Source organism: Arachis ipaensis, chromosome B04 (assembly GCF_000816755.2).
Source record: "Arachis ipaensis cultivar K30076 chromosome B04, Araip1.1, whole genome shotgun sequence".
Lineage (NCBI taxonomy): Eukaryota > Viridiplantae > Streptophyta > Magnoliopsida > Fabales > Fabaceae > Arachis > Arachis ipaensis.
The window spans coordinates 69,384,102-69,397,093 of NC_029788.2; the positions used below are offsets into that span (position 1 = coordinate 69,384,102).

A 12,992-nucleotide genomic window follows, 5' to 3' on the forward strand; every position below is an offset into this window, starting at 1 on the left:
GGAAAAATCTTTAATAAAATAATATAATTAGATTACACACATTGGTAATCAATAATAAAAAAAATTTCGAAGATTTCCAAAATATGTGAACAGTTCTTATAGCCTAAAATATTATACTGTAATTATGTCCCATGTAGTTGAAAACGTTTGTAATTCAATTTTCGCGGATTGTTATCCTTCAATTTGTATTTATAGTCAAATTGGCAAGACCTGGCTTGCTAATTGAAAGAAAATTTTTAATTACAAGATCTATACTAAGTTACTATGTTTTTCTAAACGTTGATACAAATATTCTGTAACTACAAATATAAAATGAATTGAAATCAAATTTAAGTGTTAGTTATGTTGCACTTAAGGAAGCATTAATTGACCAACCTGTACCGATAAAAGGGGTTTCTCTTTCAAGTCGATTTCTTCTTCCTGTTTTCCTTGGAGGAACATAGCCAATTCCTCTAAATCTTGATTAGGTGCAAAAATATCACCAAATTCACTCAACTTTCTATCAGTTCTTGCAGCAATAACCACAATACCAGCATCATTACAGTCTATTTCAAACCGATGACTGTCCTCCAAACTTTGCACAAGTCGGCCAGCCATAAAGTCATAATGCACAAGCAATTTACCAAATGCATTGCATAATTTGTTGAAAATTTCAGAAAAACTCATTTCGCTAGTTGGAGGATCAAAGAAGAAGACAGTGTCCTGGTAAACAACAAGACATAAGTCGATATTGGACAAGAAAATTCGCTTTTTAAGAGTGGATTGCTCGGGATAAACAACTACTTTCTCTATCAATTCCATTATTCTCTTAAAAATCGGTATTCCCTCAATATATTAAGTTAATGGAATACCAAAAAACATGAAAAAGTGACAAAAATATATAGCGTTTGACAAAAAGGTTAAGCAAATCACTACGTCACTTTATTGCTATTAACACTACTGGGAAGTTAGAATTATGTATGTTATTCTCCATTATTATTGCTTACATATAACGATTTGATTAATAATATGTGGTTAAACATAAATTTTTTTCTTTTCTTGCGTCATAATTTAATACTTGAAACTCTCAACCATTTTTATTTTCTTATTAACACAAGTGGAAAATGTTATATCATAGTAACTCATTTTGTAACAAATTTGTAGCGTCTCCGTAGAGATAAATGTATAACTAATAGGAATTAGTTATACATATTTATATGACCAATAATTAATATTATCTAACTTAAAAACTTATATTATCTAACTTAATTTGAATCTATTAGCCAATTAACCCAATCAATTATGTAACATACATTTGAAACTTTTAACTTAATCCGGTTTCAATTTAGAGTTTCTATGGCTCAACTCCCAAATTAGGCAGATTGGACTTAAAACTGTCATGCGCTTTCTTTTTCTTTTTGCATTTCCTCCTCCTCCTTCTTGTATTACAGCCGCTATTGCGTTTTTTTCCTTAAATTTCTTTTTCATCCTTCCGGTGTTCTCGTAAATGTTTTATTTTTTTTTCTTCTTCTTTATTTTATTTTTTTTCTTTTCATTTTTTATTCTTCTTGAGTAGGTGAAGTAAAAAAATATGAAGAGAAAAAATAAAAAAGAGAAGAAAATGATGAAGTAGCATATGATGAAAAAAAAAACACATAATTTTTTGTTAAAAAATACATAAACTTACTAATATAACACAAAAACTTTTGCACGTAATACAAAAAAAAAAAAGAAAAACTAAATTCTAGTACATCATACTAAGTAAATAGAGTGATGAAATAAAAAGATTCAATCCTCGTCTTAAAGAATTCAAAAATTGACAAGCTTAATAGTGATTCACACATAAAAGTTTACAGAAAACAAAATTCTTAAATTGATGTATAAAAATTTCGTTAATCACCGTAAATTTTTGTATTGTGTATCAAAATTTTTGTGCTCAATAATTTTATTGCATTTGATTGGATAAATCAATATTTTAGTTTTGTGATTTTTTAAAAAATTATGTGCTCGCCACCACAATTTGTGTTGTATATAAAAAATTTTTGTGCTCAATAATTTAGCTATAACATATATTGGATAGAAAAAGATGACACAAATAATAAACGAGGAAGAGGAAAAAAGGAAAAAGAGAAGAATCAAATAAGAAAAGAAGAAAAAGGAGAAGGAAGAGGGGGAGGTGATGATGAAGAAGAAAGAGGAGATAGAAATCAAATGGCAAGAACAAAGATATGCTTGGTTAAAATTATGTTTTGTCACCTAGCATTTTTTAAATAATTCTGACCCCAAAATTAAGTTAAAACAAAATAAAAACTTAGTTATTGTTCCGATGGTTACTTGAAACTGGATTGCTCTTGGGCTGGGACGTGAGATCCAAACTCTTTCTGAGACAACGTCCAACTTGTATCGTAGACGAGGTGTCATCGTCCGAGTTCCTTATGAGGAGGTGGGGGTGGTACCTATAAGAGACTCCAATGTCTAAATTAGCAAGGATTTTAAACAAATTTTTAATAGATTGGAACTTAAATATGCCTGAGAGGTGTCTGTGTATTCAAGCACGGACCCAGGTAGAAGCAAACCACAAAAATTTTGATGAAAAAACATAATTATATATAAATGTTAATATTTATTTTTAAAATAAATAAATAAATAAAATAAAGAAATAGTGATAATTAACTTCATGATACTAGCTAATTAGAAGTTATTTGAAATATGTTTTAGAATATAAATAATTCATTTAAGCAAACAATAAAACAATATATTTATACATAAATTTTATTTTATATATTTTTACCCCGTTGTTAATTTTTTCTGAATCCGCCCCTAAGTGTATTTATAATAGAGTAAATAACCACCTTTGTAAATGGATAACTATTCTTTTTATTTTGGATGTTTGTTAAGATTTACTTTCTAGAAGAGGTAAATATAATACGAGATATTTGAAAAGATAATTACTTATTTGAATAAGCAGGACTAGACCTCCTTATCGTACCCAACCTCATATGAGGTCGGGACAAGTAAAAGAGGCCATTTTTTTTGAGTGGGTCTTTATCTTCATTGGATCTAACTTTAAGTTTTCGGACTAGGGTATGAACAGTAATATTGTAGAATTGATTCACCCTGAATTAGTCCCAGCCAGTTTGCTGACTTATTTGACTTTCAAGGCCTCAATCTAAAAGAGAGCTGCTTGTTACACTCACTCAAATGGGTCAACAAAATTGTTCTCTAAGATCAATGTCCCACAAAGAAAACTGGACAATAAGAAGATGCTACATTGTTCTCTGATAATTTGGCTTACAGTCTGATGAAGGGTACGAAGTGAGAATTACAATGTCTTGAGAACGTCAAAATATATATATTAATCAGGTTTATTGACAAGCACAATATAACAAAAACTAGCCAATGGCATCACTTTTTGTTCACAGAATGAAGAAATTGCATGCATACTTGCCCAAATTCACTAACTCATTCTGTGATGCGCATCTTTTTCCCTTTAATTTCTTACCCATGGTACATGCGTACAACCGCGATCCTCGGACCCTCTGTTAATGTTGCCTTGCCCCAATTACATCAAATAGCTCTCCGATGTCAAGATTATAAATCTTTAGGAAGACGAGAAAGGAAGCAGATTTTGGAGGCAGAGAAAGAAGAGTTTTTCTGAGTTGCACTGCTTAATCATATATTGGAGTTCTTAGTACCTTGAAAACTAGCTACGTTGCACTGTCGAATGTGATCTCTTGTAATGCGAATTAAGATACAATTCTTTCTTTGGCTTTCCATGCCAAGTACTTCCTATTTTCTTGCTTGTATCTTTTCCATTCTCTCAAAGCAGCTAGGATGACATGCATTGTAACCGGAAGAAAAAATGGCTGCAGCAATAGAAAAAAATATAGACATCTGAGTAAAGCATTTCGTTCAAATATAGACATCTGTTAAAATTATGAGTACATCTGAGTTCATTTCCCGGGCTATAGCCTATAAGCATTTCGTTCAAGCTTCCATGTATTGCACTCCTGAGTCTTGATGAGCACCATGGTTCTTCTAATGCCTTATTATATGTCTCGTTTTATTATAAAAATCTCATCCAGCTAAAGAGGATTCAGTTTTCAGCGTATGTGGGCTTATACATATCTGCATTCCCTCATTATTAATGTCAAAATGAAACAAGCAATGACGGAGCTTCTTTAAGACAATGGGGGCTATGGCCCCCCAAAACATTTTATGAAAATAAAACTGACTACTACTTTCATGTGTATAAAAGGTTATGAATTGGCTTTCACTCTTCTTGTAAGTCTTCAATAATCTATGGTCCTTGGTTCATCTCTTATTATAAGGAGTAAAGTATGTCTTTTTGTCACAATCATTTGTGATCATTTTCAAAAATACCACTAACGTTTAGTTTCATTCAATTTTGTCATTAACGTTTCTGATTTGTTTCCAAATTACCCTTAGACATCAATTACACGTAAAACCTTAGGAACAAAATTAAATGAATTGAAAATGTTAGAGACAAAATTGAATGGAATTAAACGTTATGGATATTTTTGAAAAAAAAAAATCACAAATGTTAGAGACAAAAAGTAAACTTTATCCCTTATTTTAATTTAATATCCATTGGATATATATCGTTTACTTTTTCTTTCTATATCACCAAATCTTTATTTTTCTACTTTTATTTAGAAAAAACAACTATTTATACCCATAAATTTTACAAACTAACAAAAATACCCATGAAACTAACATTGAACCGATACAAGATGGGTTCCGTATGACAAAAGAATCAAAACTCTAATTTTTTGTTGACTTTTTAATAAAATTCCCTAATTATCCCCACCATTTCTCTTCAATCTCTCTGACCAACACCCTTTCCTCCGCTACTCGGAGGTTATCGCTGCCATCTCAGCCCTTAAGAAGTTCGAAGCTATTGACCTCATTTTCAGGAGCCTCACCCACAACTTGGCTGCCAAAACCCCCGTTCTTCAATCGCTGGAGCCTCCCGAGAACATTGTGAGGACGAAGCTTCTACAGCACCAGAAGAAAGGGCTGTTGTGGCTCCTTAACAGAGAGGAAAGCAAGGAGCTTCCGTCGTTTTGGAGTAGAGAGAAGGGGGACAGTTCTTCAACCTGGTTAAAAGAGCACGCGCGTAGGGCTAGAAGTGAGTCAAGCTGAGCCGAGCTAGACCAAGCTCAAGCTCGACTCATGAAAATTAAGCTTGGCTCACGGCTCGATTCATTAACAATCGAGCCTATTTCTTAAGCTCAAATTTGGCTCACCGAAAGCTTACGAACTGGCTCAAGCTCACAAGTTAGCTCAAATAACAGAAACATAACCTATAATTCTATATCAACAAATTATAACATATATATTAAAAAATATTTTAAAAAATCAATTTTATATATTATCTATCTATCAATTATAAATTTTTTATTTATTTCCTACATCAAAATCATATATAAAAAATGCCTATAAAATTTTAAATAAGAACATTAATTGTGTATATATATATATATATAATTGAGCCAGCTCACGAGCTAATGAGCTGAACTTATCCAAGCTCAAGCTCGACTCATTTAATTTATGAGCTCAATTTCAGGCTTAAGCTCAGCTCACCAGCTAACTTATCGAGCTATTAACGAGTCGAGCTCGAGCTAGCTTGACTCACTTCCAGCCCTGAGTCGTGCGTAAAGACAAAGCCTTTGAGGGGAGGGATCCTAGCCGATGAAATGGGGCTCGGAAAGGCTCTCACTCTGCTCTCTCTTATTGCTCTTGATAAAGTTAAGAGCCTTGATGTTGGTGATGGGGAGAGCAATGCAACGCTATTTGTGTGCCCTGTCTCTATGTTTTCAACATGGATTTCGTAATTGGAGGATTACAGAGAGAGTCAAGGATGAAGATAAATGGAGGGAGTAATTTGGAAATTTTATTAAAAAGTCAACAAAAAAATAGGATTTTGGTACTTTTGTCACACGGAACCTATATTTCATTGGTACGTTAGTTTTCCTATTTAATAGGTACTTTTGTCAGTATTCGTAAAGTTCATAAGTACAAATGGTTGTTTTTTCTTTTATTTATTTATATCATGATTTCATATTACAATTATAAGCAATATTTCTTAAGTTTGTAATTAGAAGGATAAGTTAATTATTTCAAATTATAATGATTTTACTAAATGGAATCCAACTATCAAATAATAAATAATTTTTTTGATAAATAATAAAAACAAGTGAGTTCATACTATTTTATTAACTTTACTTTATAATACAAAATTATTTTTCAACTAAACTATAAAATGGATAACTAATTGCACATGATTTTATTAGTGAAAGTGTTTATTAAAATAAGTCTAATCTTTTAATTTTCTATGTCGCTGTTAAAGTATGTTATTACATAATAGAATAAGTAGTATGATTGAATGATGCAAACATCAAGTATTGATCTACATATACCAGGATAAAAGAACTAACCGAATAGATGGCAAAACAATGCTCAAACGAATAGTAGCTGATAGACATAATTGAAGGATGGAAAAAGGCATCCTCCACCAGAGATCTTGCTTGCCTTGATGATACTGACAAGAAAAGAGATTGGTCATATTTTAGCAACAAACAGCAGCCTAAATATCTTCATCAAAGCCACTAATAACCTTTTAAAATTGAAATAAGCTTAAAGGAATCATACCAGCAGATGCATTATAAATTCCAGTAGATGCATAACTTTGAGCAAACTTTGCAGCTTCCAGAGAAAACTTCACCTGCTCATCAACACATAACATTCAGGAGGTAAAGAATTTAATATCCATATTTTAAAAGTTAACGTACAGAGAATATATACAAAAGAAAATATTATACAGAGTTTCCAGCAAAAATATGAAATTCAATATTATAAACATAAGATATTTAGATGTGAAATGGGGAAAAATGAATTATGCTATATGCACTAAACACAGGACATTTCAACCAATGGAATGTGGTTGACATCATAGTCCATGTTAAAAACACATAATCCAATCTACAACAACCAAGAAGCATTTACAATCACCTGTTTTCCAATTTCATCAATGATAATCATTCTTGGCAATGATTGAACCTGCATAGAAATGGAATTTCAGATTGAAAAGCATTTAGCAAAGAATATCCATTTTAAAACTTAAAGACACTCAGCTGATAACTGATAAATATACCAATCTGGAAAGAGATCCAAGTGTTGTCGCACATGAATGTAGATTAAAGCATACATGCTTCCCTGACAAAACATCCAACTCCCTACATAAAATCCACTGACAAAAATTATATTCACTGCAGTTTAATTATTAAGGAATTTTTTTTTTCTTTTTAAACAAAAGAAATACTAATAATAATAGTAATAAATGCCTTTGATATAAATGAATATATAAATAAATATACAAATTCTACTTATATCATCCCAAGAAGATAAGAGTCAATTTCAGTGAGATAAGAAACAAGGATGAAAATGCATTTAGTTAACTTCAATGGGAACATTTTAAAAGTGTTAGACAGGTACAGCGGTACCAGTAAATCAGAATGAATAGAAACCGAGTATTATCACAGACTGACAACAGTATGGAATGAGTATAGCTGTATTAAAATGCAGGAAAACAAAAACAAATAACAAAAACAACGATGAGGATCACTTCATACTCCTAAACCTCACCACCAATAACAGCCAAGTGTTTTTTCTTTAAGGTGCAGATGAACACTGATCAAATGATGAAATTGCTTCCGATCAAAAGCCACATACATATAAAGACACTACTAGAATTTTTTGATATGTTGAAAATAATATGGAGTTTTAACTAAAAAAAAAAATAGAAAAGGAATACAGAAAAAATCTTTAAACCCAAACAAGTTTAATTTTCCTGGTTTCATATATATAGTTCTTGTTGCTCTCCCTCTAAACCTACCTGCTATCCTCTATCGGATGTATTCCATTTAGTGAGGATTCTATGTCTTTTTTACATCGTATGACCAAGCTATCTATGGCAATATTCTTCCTTCCAATAGAGGTTTCACCAACTTTCTCCCATATCATTCATTCCAAAAGCTATTACATTTAGTGTGTCAACTAACGCATAGCAACATTCTCATCTCTAGAGTATATTTAAGTTCTTCTCATGTTGATTTTCACCACCCACCATCCACTGTTGTTTTCCTTGAAAGTTGAAATTGAGAGGTAAATTTACTGCAGCTATTTTATGGAACAAATCAAAGGAGAAAACTATCCTTGTTTTATTGATAATTACTTGGCAACAAGTTTACATTGGCAAATGATATAGGTACAAATTTGCCTCCAGAAAAATGATTTCATGTAAGCATATTTCCTAAAGTTGTTTTCAGCTGAAAGGTTCTTATAGAAATTAGGAAGCAACGCATTTTCTAAATTTTAAACACCAGTTTGTTAAGAAAAGGAGAAATCATATTTTCCACACCCAGAGAGAACAATTTCCTTTGACCGTTATATGGCTTATATCAGGTGTAGGAAAGTACATTTCAGAAAATGCTTTTTCCATTAAAAGAAAGAAACAAATTTTAAGATATTTCCAAGAAGATACACCAGAGAATACAGACAATATAACTCAGAAATATTTCCCATCAAACAAAGGAAATGAATTTGTCATGCCTCGAAGAATTGTATTATTAGAGCAGTACCTAAAGGATACATAATGAATTATAAATTTTTTTAATTGAACGAGATTCCCCCTTTTAATATATATGTCCATTTAGGAGCTTGTGACATGCAATTTAGGACACATATAGCACTATCAAGCTTCCAAAATAATTTTAACAGGTCAAAGAAAATTCCTATTCAAAACATGTAACTAATGTTTTCTAAAGAATACAAAAAGGATTATTACTCTTACCATTCTGTAAAACCTCTTTCACTCCCTAGGAGGATGTATGCCCCTGATTGACCAACATATAGGTTATCAGACTTGAGACCAAGGAGTTGCCGCAACTGCCCCATTAGAACTTCAAAAAGCTTCTGGAGATTCTGTTTCATAATATGCATGTTTCCATGTTCAGAAACTGAACTTATGATATGTATGTATACCAGCATAAACAAATAGCATAATATTCTCTATCTAAACAAGAAAATAAATAAAAGTGCTTTAAAATAATTGCTGAATTGTAATGGCTCAGATATATCAATTATTTGTTAATGAGAACTTATTACACTGGGTTGAAAATAAACAGAATAAAATTTTCCAAAAATCGGGTTACGTTCGATGTATATAATTGAAGATTTTGATTAATGAGTGTTAACAAACTAAAAGGAAAACCTGGGGAGAAATCACACGTCTGTCTGGATCTTTACTCTCCAAATCCTTTACACAACTTTCGGGATTCCATACAACAACACCACCCCACATCTGCAATATTCCAAAATATGCTCTTCATAACAATCACAAATTTGGAATTTTATAAGACATGTAATATTACAAAATGATAAAGTAAGGAAATTTTGAAGGTAGATGAATAACAGGAGATATAAAGCCATTAGTCTTAGAGAGATCTCCATTTGGAAGCTCCAATTGCAGAGGACATTCCTTTGCAGATGGTATATACCTGCCATTATATACAAGGAAACATTTAATGTAAGCTCTGTTTAAACGCAGATCAGAATTAACAAACTAATCACAATAGAGAATTATAATAGCAGTAGAGACAATGAGACAGAAGAAATTTCAATTTTTTCCATTTAATGCTAGCACTAGGAAGGCTATCAAAAGTAAAAGAAGAAACGAATTCTTAGATTATGAAAAGAAGTAAATAAATCTAGGATTGAGCTGAAGAGTATACACCACAAGTTGCAATACTTTAGATCTCCCTCCTGCTGCAACTGAAGTATCTAGATGCCACTCATTTGAATTAAGCTGTTCAACATCAAAATATTTACATCAAATACATCACCAAATTTATTATTGTTGTATCTCAGATAGATATTAAGTAAATACTACAAGAAAAATTGCAAGGTTCTGCAGATACTTTCTAATGCATTAGCAGTGATAAAGAACTCACGTAAGTTGAACCATCTCTACAAAAGACATATGCATAACTCAATAGACAAAGGAACTTCTAAATGATCAAAGCGCTGTGACTTTATCTGATAATCACTAATTATGCCAACAAATCAAATATTTTCGGGTAGAAAGGCACATCATCTATCCAATGATACAAAAGTAGAAAGGGTCTAAAGTTAGAACTAAATAATGGTAAATTTGCTACAAACTATAAATAAGTCAAGACCAAAGAGAATGTATACAAAGAAAGGAAGATCCTTGGTACTGAATATGTGGCTTCCGTGTATATCATCCCAGTACGAAAAAGAAGACTTTGGCGTGTAGTATAAAACCTGCCAATTAGGAACAATAAAATCATTCAAATCTAAACAATGCCCCGACTTTTTAACCATCACATGTATAAAAGGCTATACCTGGCTTTCAACCGTTATGTTTGCTATAGGTTGCAAAGCTTGGATCACAGGATGCAACAGAGTCTTGTCAATTTCATGAAAACTCCTATATTAAGATCACCACAGAAACTTCAGGATGAAACTCTTTCAAAGAAAACTAAGCTAATAATATTCATGACAACACATATAAAAGCAAAAAGAACAGTTCCACAATGATCTAGAATAACTGTTAAAGCCTCTATGTCACCACTTAAAACATGTGAATTCTGAGTGCCTAACTTATAAATAACACATCTAGAAACAATATAGCAAAATAAATACTTATCATCCATCTAAGATGAATTTCTATGCCCTGCAATGTAAAAAGTTTTACACTATCCATCAATCAAATTGCAAGTGAGAAATCATGATGGGTACTATTGTAAAGGGTATACTAATCTGACACTTAATTGTATTTTCATTTGCTGACAGTGACACTTTACACTGTCAGTAAATGGAACATTAATTCCTATTTATAAAACATCAATAGCTAGTTTTTGAAAGAAAAAAAATTGAAATAAAACCTCATTAAAACAACACTGAAATGGAGTCTCAATTTCACAATCCATACCAATCATATATCCAATCTTGTGGCTCTGCATTGAGCAAACTGAAGGAAAGAACAATCCTGCCATCAGCACCAACCGGCATGAACTCACTGCGAATCGAATTCCCTTCACTCCCGGCATTCATAAACACCCTGGCAAAGATCTCAGCTGTCCTTGAAACCGCCTCATCCTCCGAAACGTGGCCGAGTACCCACGCATGCCGGTACTTACCCACCACAGCCCTCACTTCCCCTTCCTCCTTGTCCCCATTAAAAACCACAACACTATAACCCTTCCCTCCACCGCCTACATTCCCCAAACAACGCTTCAGCATCTCATCAAAATCTTCGTCACTCAACTTCCCGCCAAAAACAACTTCACCACACTTCAACGGACACTTAGCTTCCGAACCCTCCGTCTGCGCGCAACTGGAGCCCGAATCGATGACCACAGAGACGTCGTAGTCACCGCCGATGCAATTGCCGCATCGCGAGGAGTTAGGGTTCAGTTGGGACATCTTGCGGGTAATTGCTGCTGCGACGTCGTTTGGACCGAGGCCGCGAGAAGCGGAGAAGTCAAAGCCGACGAATATGGCTTGGAATCGGCAGGGGAAGTGTAAGGGATCGGACTCCAATTGCGAGGAGAAGGACTCGATTCGGTCGAAGGGGAGTGGAGCGCGGTAGATTTCGATGGATTTCCAGAGGAACGGGAAACCTATAATGAATGAGAAGAGCACTGTGAGGCTGAGGATGAGGCGCTTGATGCCGGGTTTGGTTGTTCGCATGGTTTTACGGTCGGGAGTAGATTCATGCATCTGAGACTGCGGGCTTTCTTCTTCTGGGGGCTCTGGGTTTAATGGAAAATTGGATATCTCCTCCATTGTTGCACCAATCGAGGTTGTGAATTCTATCTCTGGTATCTGAGTTTTGCGAATTCAAACTCTGGCATGAGCTTCAATTGGCTGAGCTAAGCAGTCCATAGTATACAGTAAGAGGTGAAGTTTATCATTTGCAATTTCAGGGGTAAACCACGGCTTAAAATTTAGCAAACCGCTAATTTCAAACGCGAAATTAGAGTGCGTTCGATTTTTTATTTATTCTTTATTTTTATTTTTATTTTATAAAAATAAAAAATACTAAAAATAAAAATAAAAAATAAAAATATAAACTAAACTTATTTTTAATTTATCTCACGAGAGGCTCACTTTTTTAGTAATGGGATTGTTCGTTACCTGATGTTCTCGGGTAGTCGGATGGTGACGAGTAGGAGAGAGGAAGAGACCCCGAGCTGACGTGGAGCGAGGGTTGACGTGTGCTAGCGACGCCGGAGTTGGGGTGGAGCGCGGGGGGTGGCCACCTGCAAGGACACTCCGACGATCAAGTTAGAGTCCGTATCAGAGGATGGCCGAATTAGGTAAAAATGTGACGTACCTTGGGGGGAGAGCTGTCCTCTCCCCTTATATACTATGTTGGGTGGGCCTAGCGATGGCCTAACCCATTAGTTGAGGAGCTGTGAGCTGTCGCATTCCACGTGGGCAGGTCGTCCCGGACTTCAGGTCGGGACGCTCCCCGAGGATACCAACCCGAGCGATGGCACGCTTTGGGTGGTAGGTCGGTCGGGCCTTGGGTCGGGTGTTAGGAACCGACCCGTTGAACTCCTTTGCTGGAGGTTTGGGCCTGGGTGGGGGTGGTGCCCCGACCCCGCGACTAGTTGGGCTGGACTTGGTGGTCCGTAACAGTGCCCCCAACGCGCCAGCCTTGAGGTTTGGAACTCGTGGCTGGGCGCGTTTGTCCTATTCGCCAAGCCGGCAAACTTTCTTCTTTTTCGGGAACTCGTTGATGGCGTTTCGTGTCCCTCACGCGTGATCGCCTCGACCTTGGCACTACTTTATTGGCTTCTGTGCTGGACATTAAATGCCCATCATTTCATTGATTTGAAATTTCGAGTGAAATGACGAATATGCCCCTGCCTTTTAGCGCTCTTCCTCGGCGGTTACGC

The 12,992-nt window shown here is 34.5% G+C and overlaps 2 protein-coding genes across 3 annotated transcripts in view; both read right to left on the minus strand.

Annotated features, from left to right (window-relative positions):
- The window catches only part of LOC107636543 (shikimate O-hydroxycinnamoyltransferase-like), a 4,212-nt gene extending 2,098 nt beyond the window's left edge, over positions 1 to 2,114 (minus strand). Inside the window, exon 1 of the mRNA XM_021122459.1 lies at positions 376 to 2,114. Coding sequence (XP_020978118.1) covers positions 376 to 801 — 426 coding nt within the window. The 5' untranslated portion in view covers positions 802 to 2,114. The remainder of the gene's footprint in view (positions 1 to 375) is intronic.
- On the minus strand, positions 2,244 to 12,046 carry LOC107639357 (GPI transamidase component PIG-S). 2 transcript variants are annotated; one of them, XM_021121190.1, is made up of 12 exons: positions 11,018 to 12,046; positions 10,429 to 10,513; positions 10,258 to 10,347; positions 9,795 to 9,868; positions 9,476 to 9,560; positions 9,275 to 9,364; positions 8,855 to 8,985; positions 7,157 to 7,238; positions 7,015 to 7,062; positions 6,655 to 6,727; positions 6,441 to 6,544; positions 2,244 to 2,435 (listed from the first exon to the last, which is right to left on the minus strand). In XM_021121190.1, the coding sequence occupies exons 1-12, from the start codon at positions 11,872 to 11,874 to the stop codon at positions 2,397 to 2,399; spliced, it is 1,758 nt and encodes a 585-aa protein (XP_020976849.1). In that variant the 5' UTR covers positions 11,875 to 12,046; the 3' UTR covers positions 2,244 to 2,396. The 2 variants fall into 2 exon arrangements, with proteins under 2 accessions (XP_020976849.1, XP_016198315.1); XM_016342829.2 differs by lacking the exon at positions 2,244 to 2,435 and adding an exon at positions 3,182 to 3,845 and having other exon boundaries at positions 11,018 to 12,045.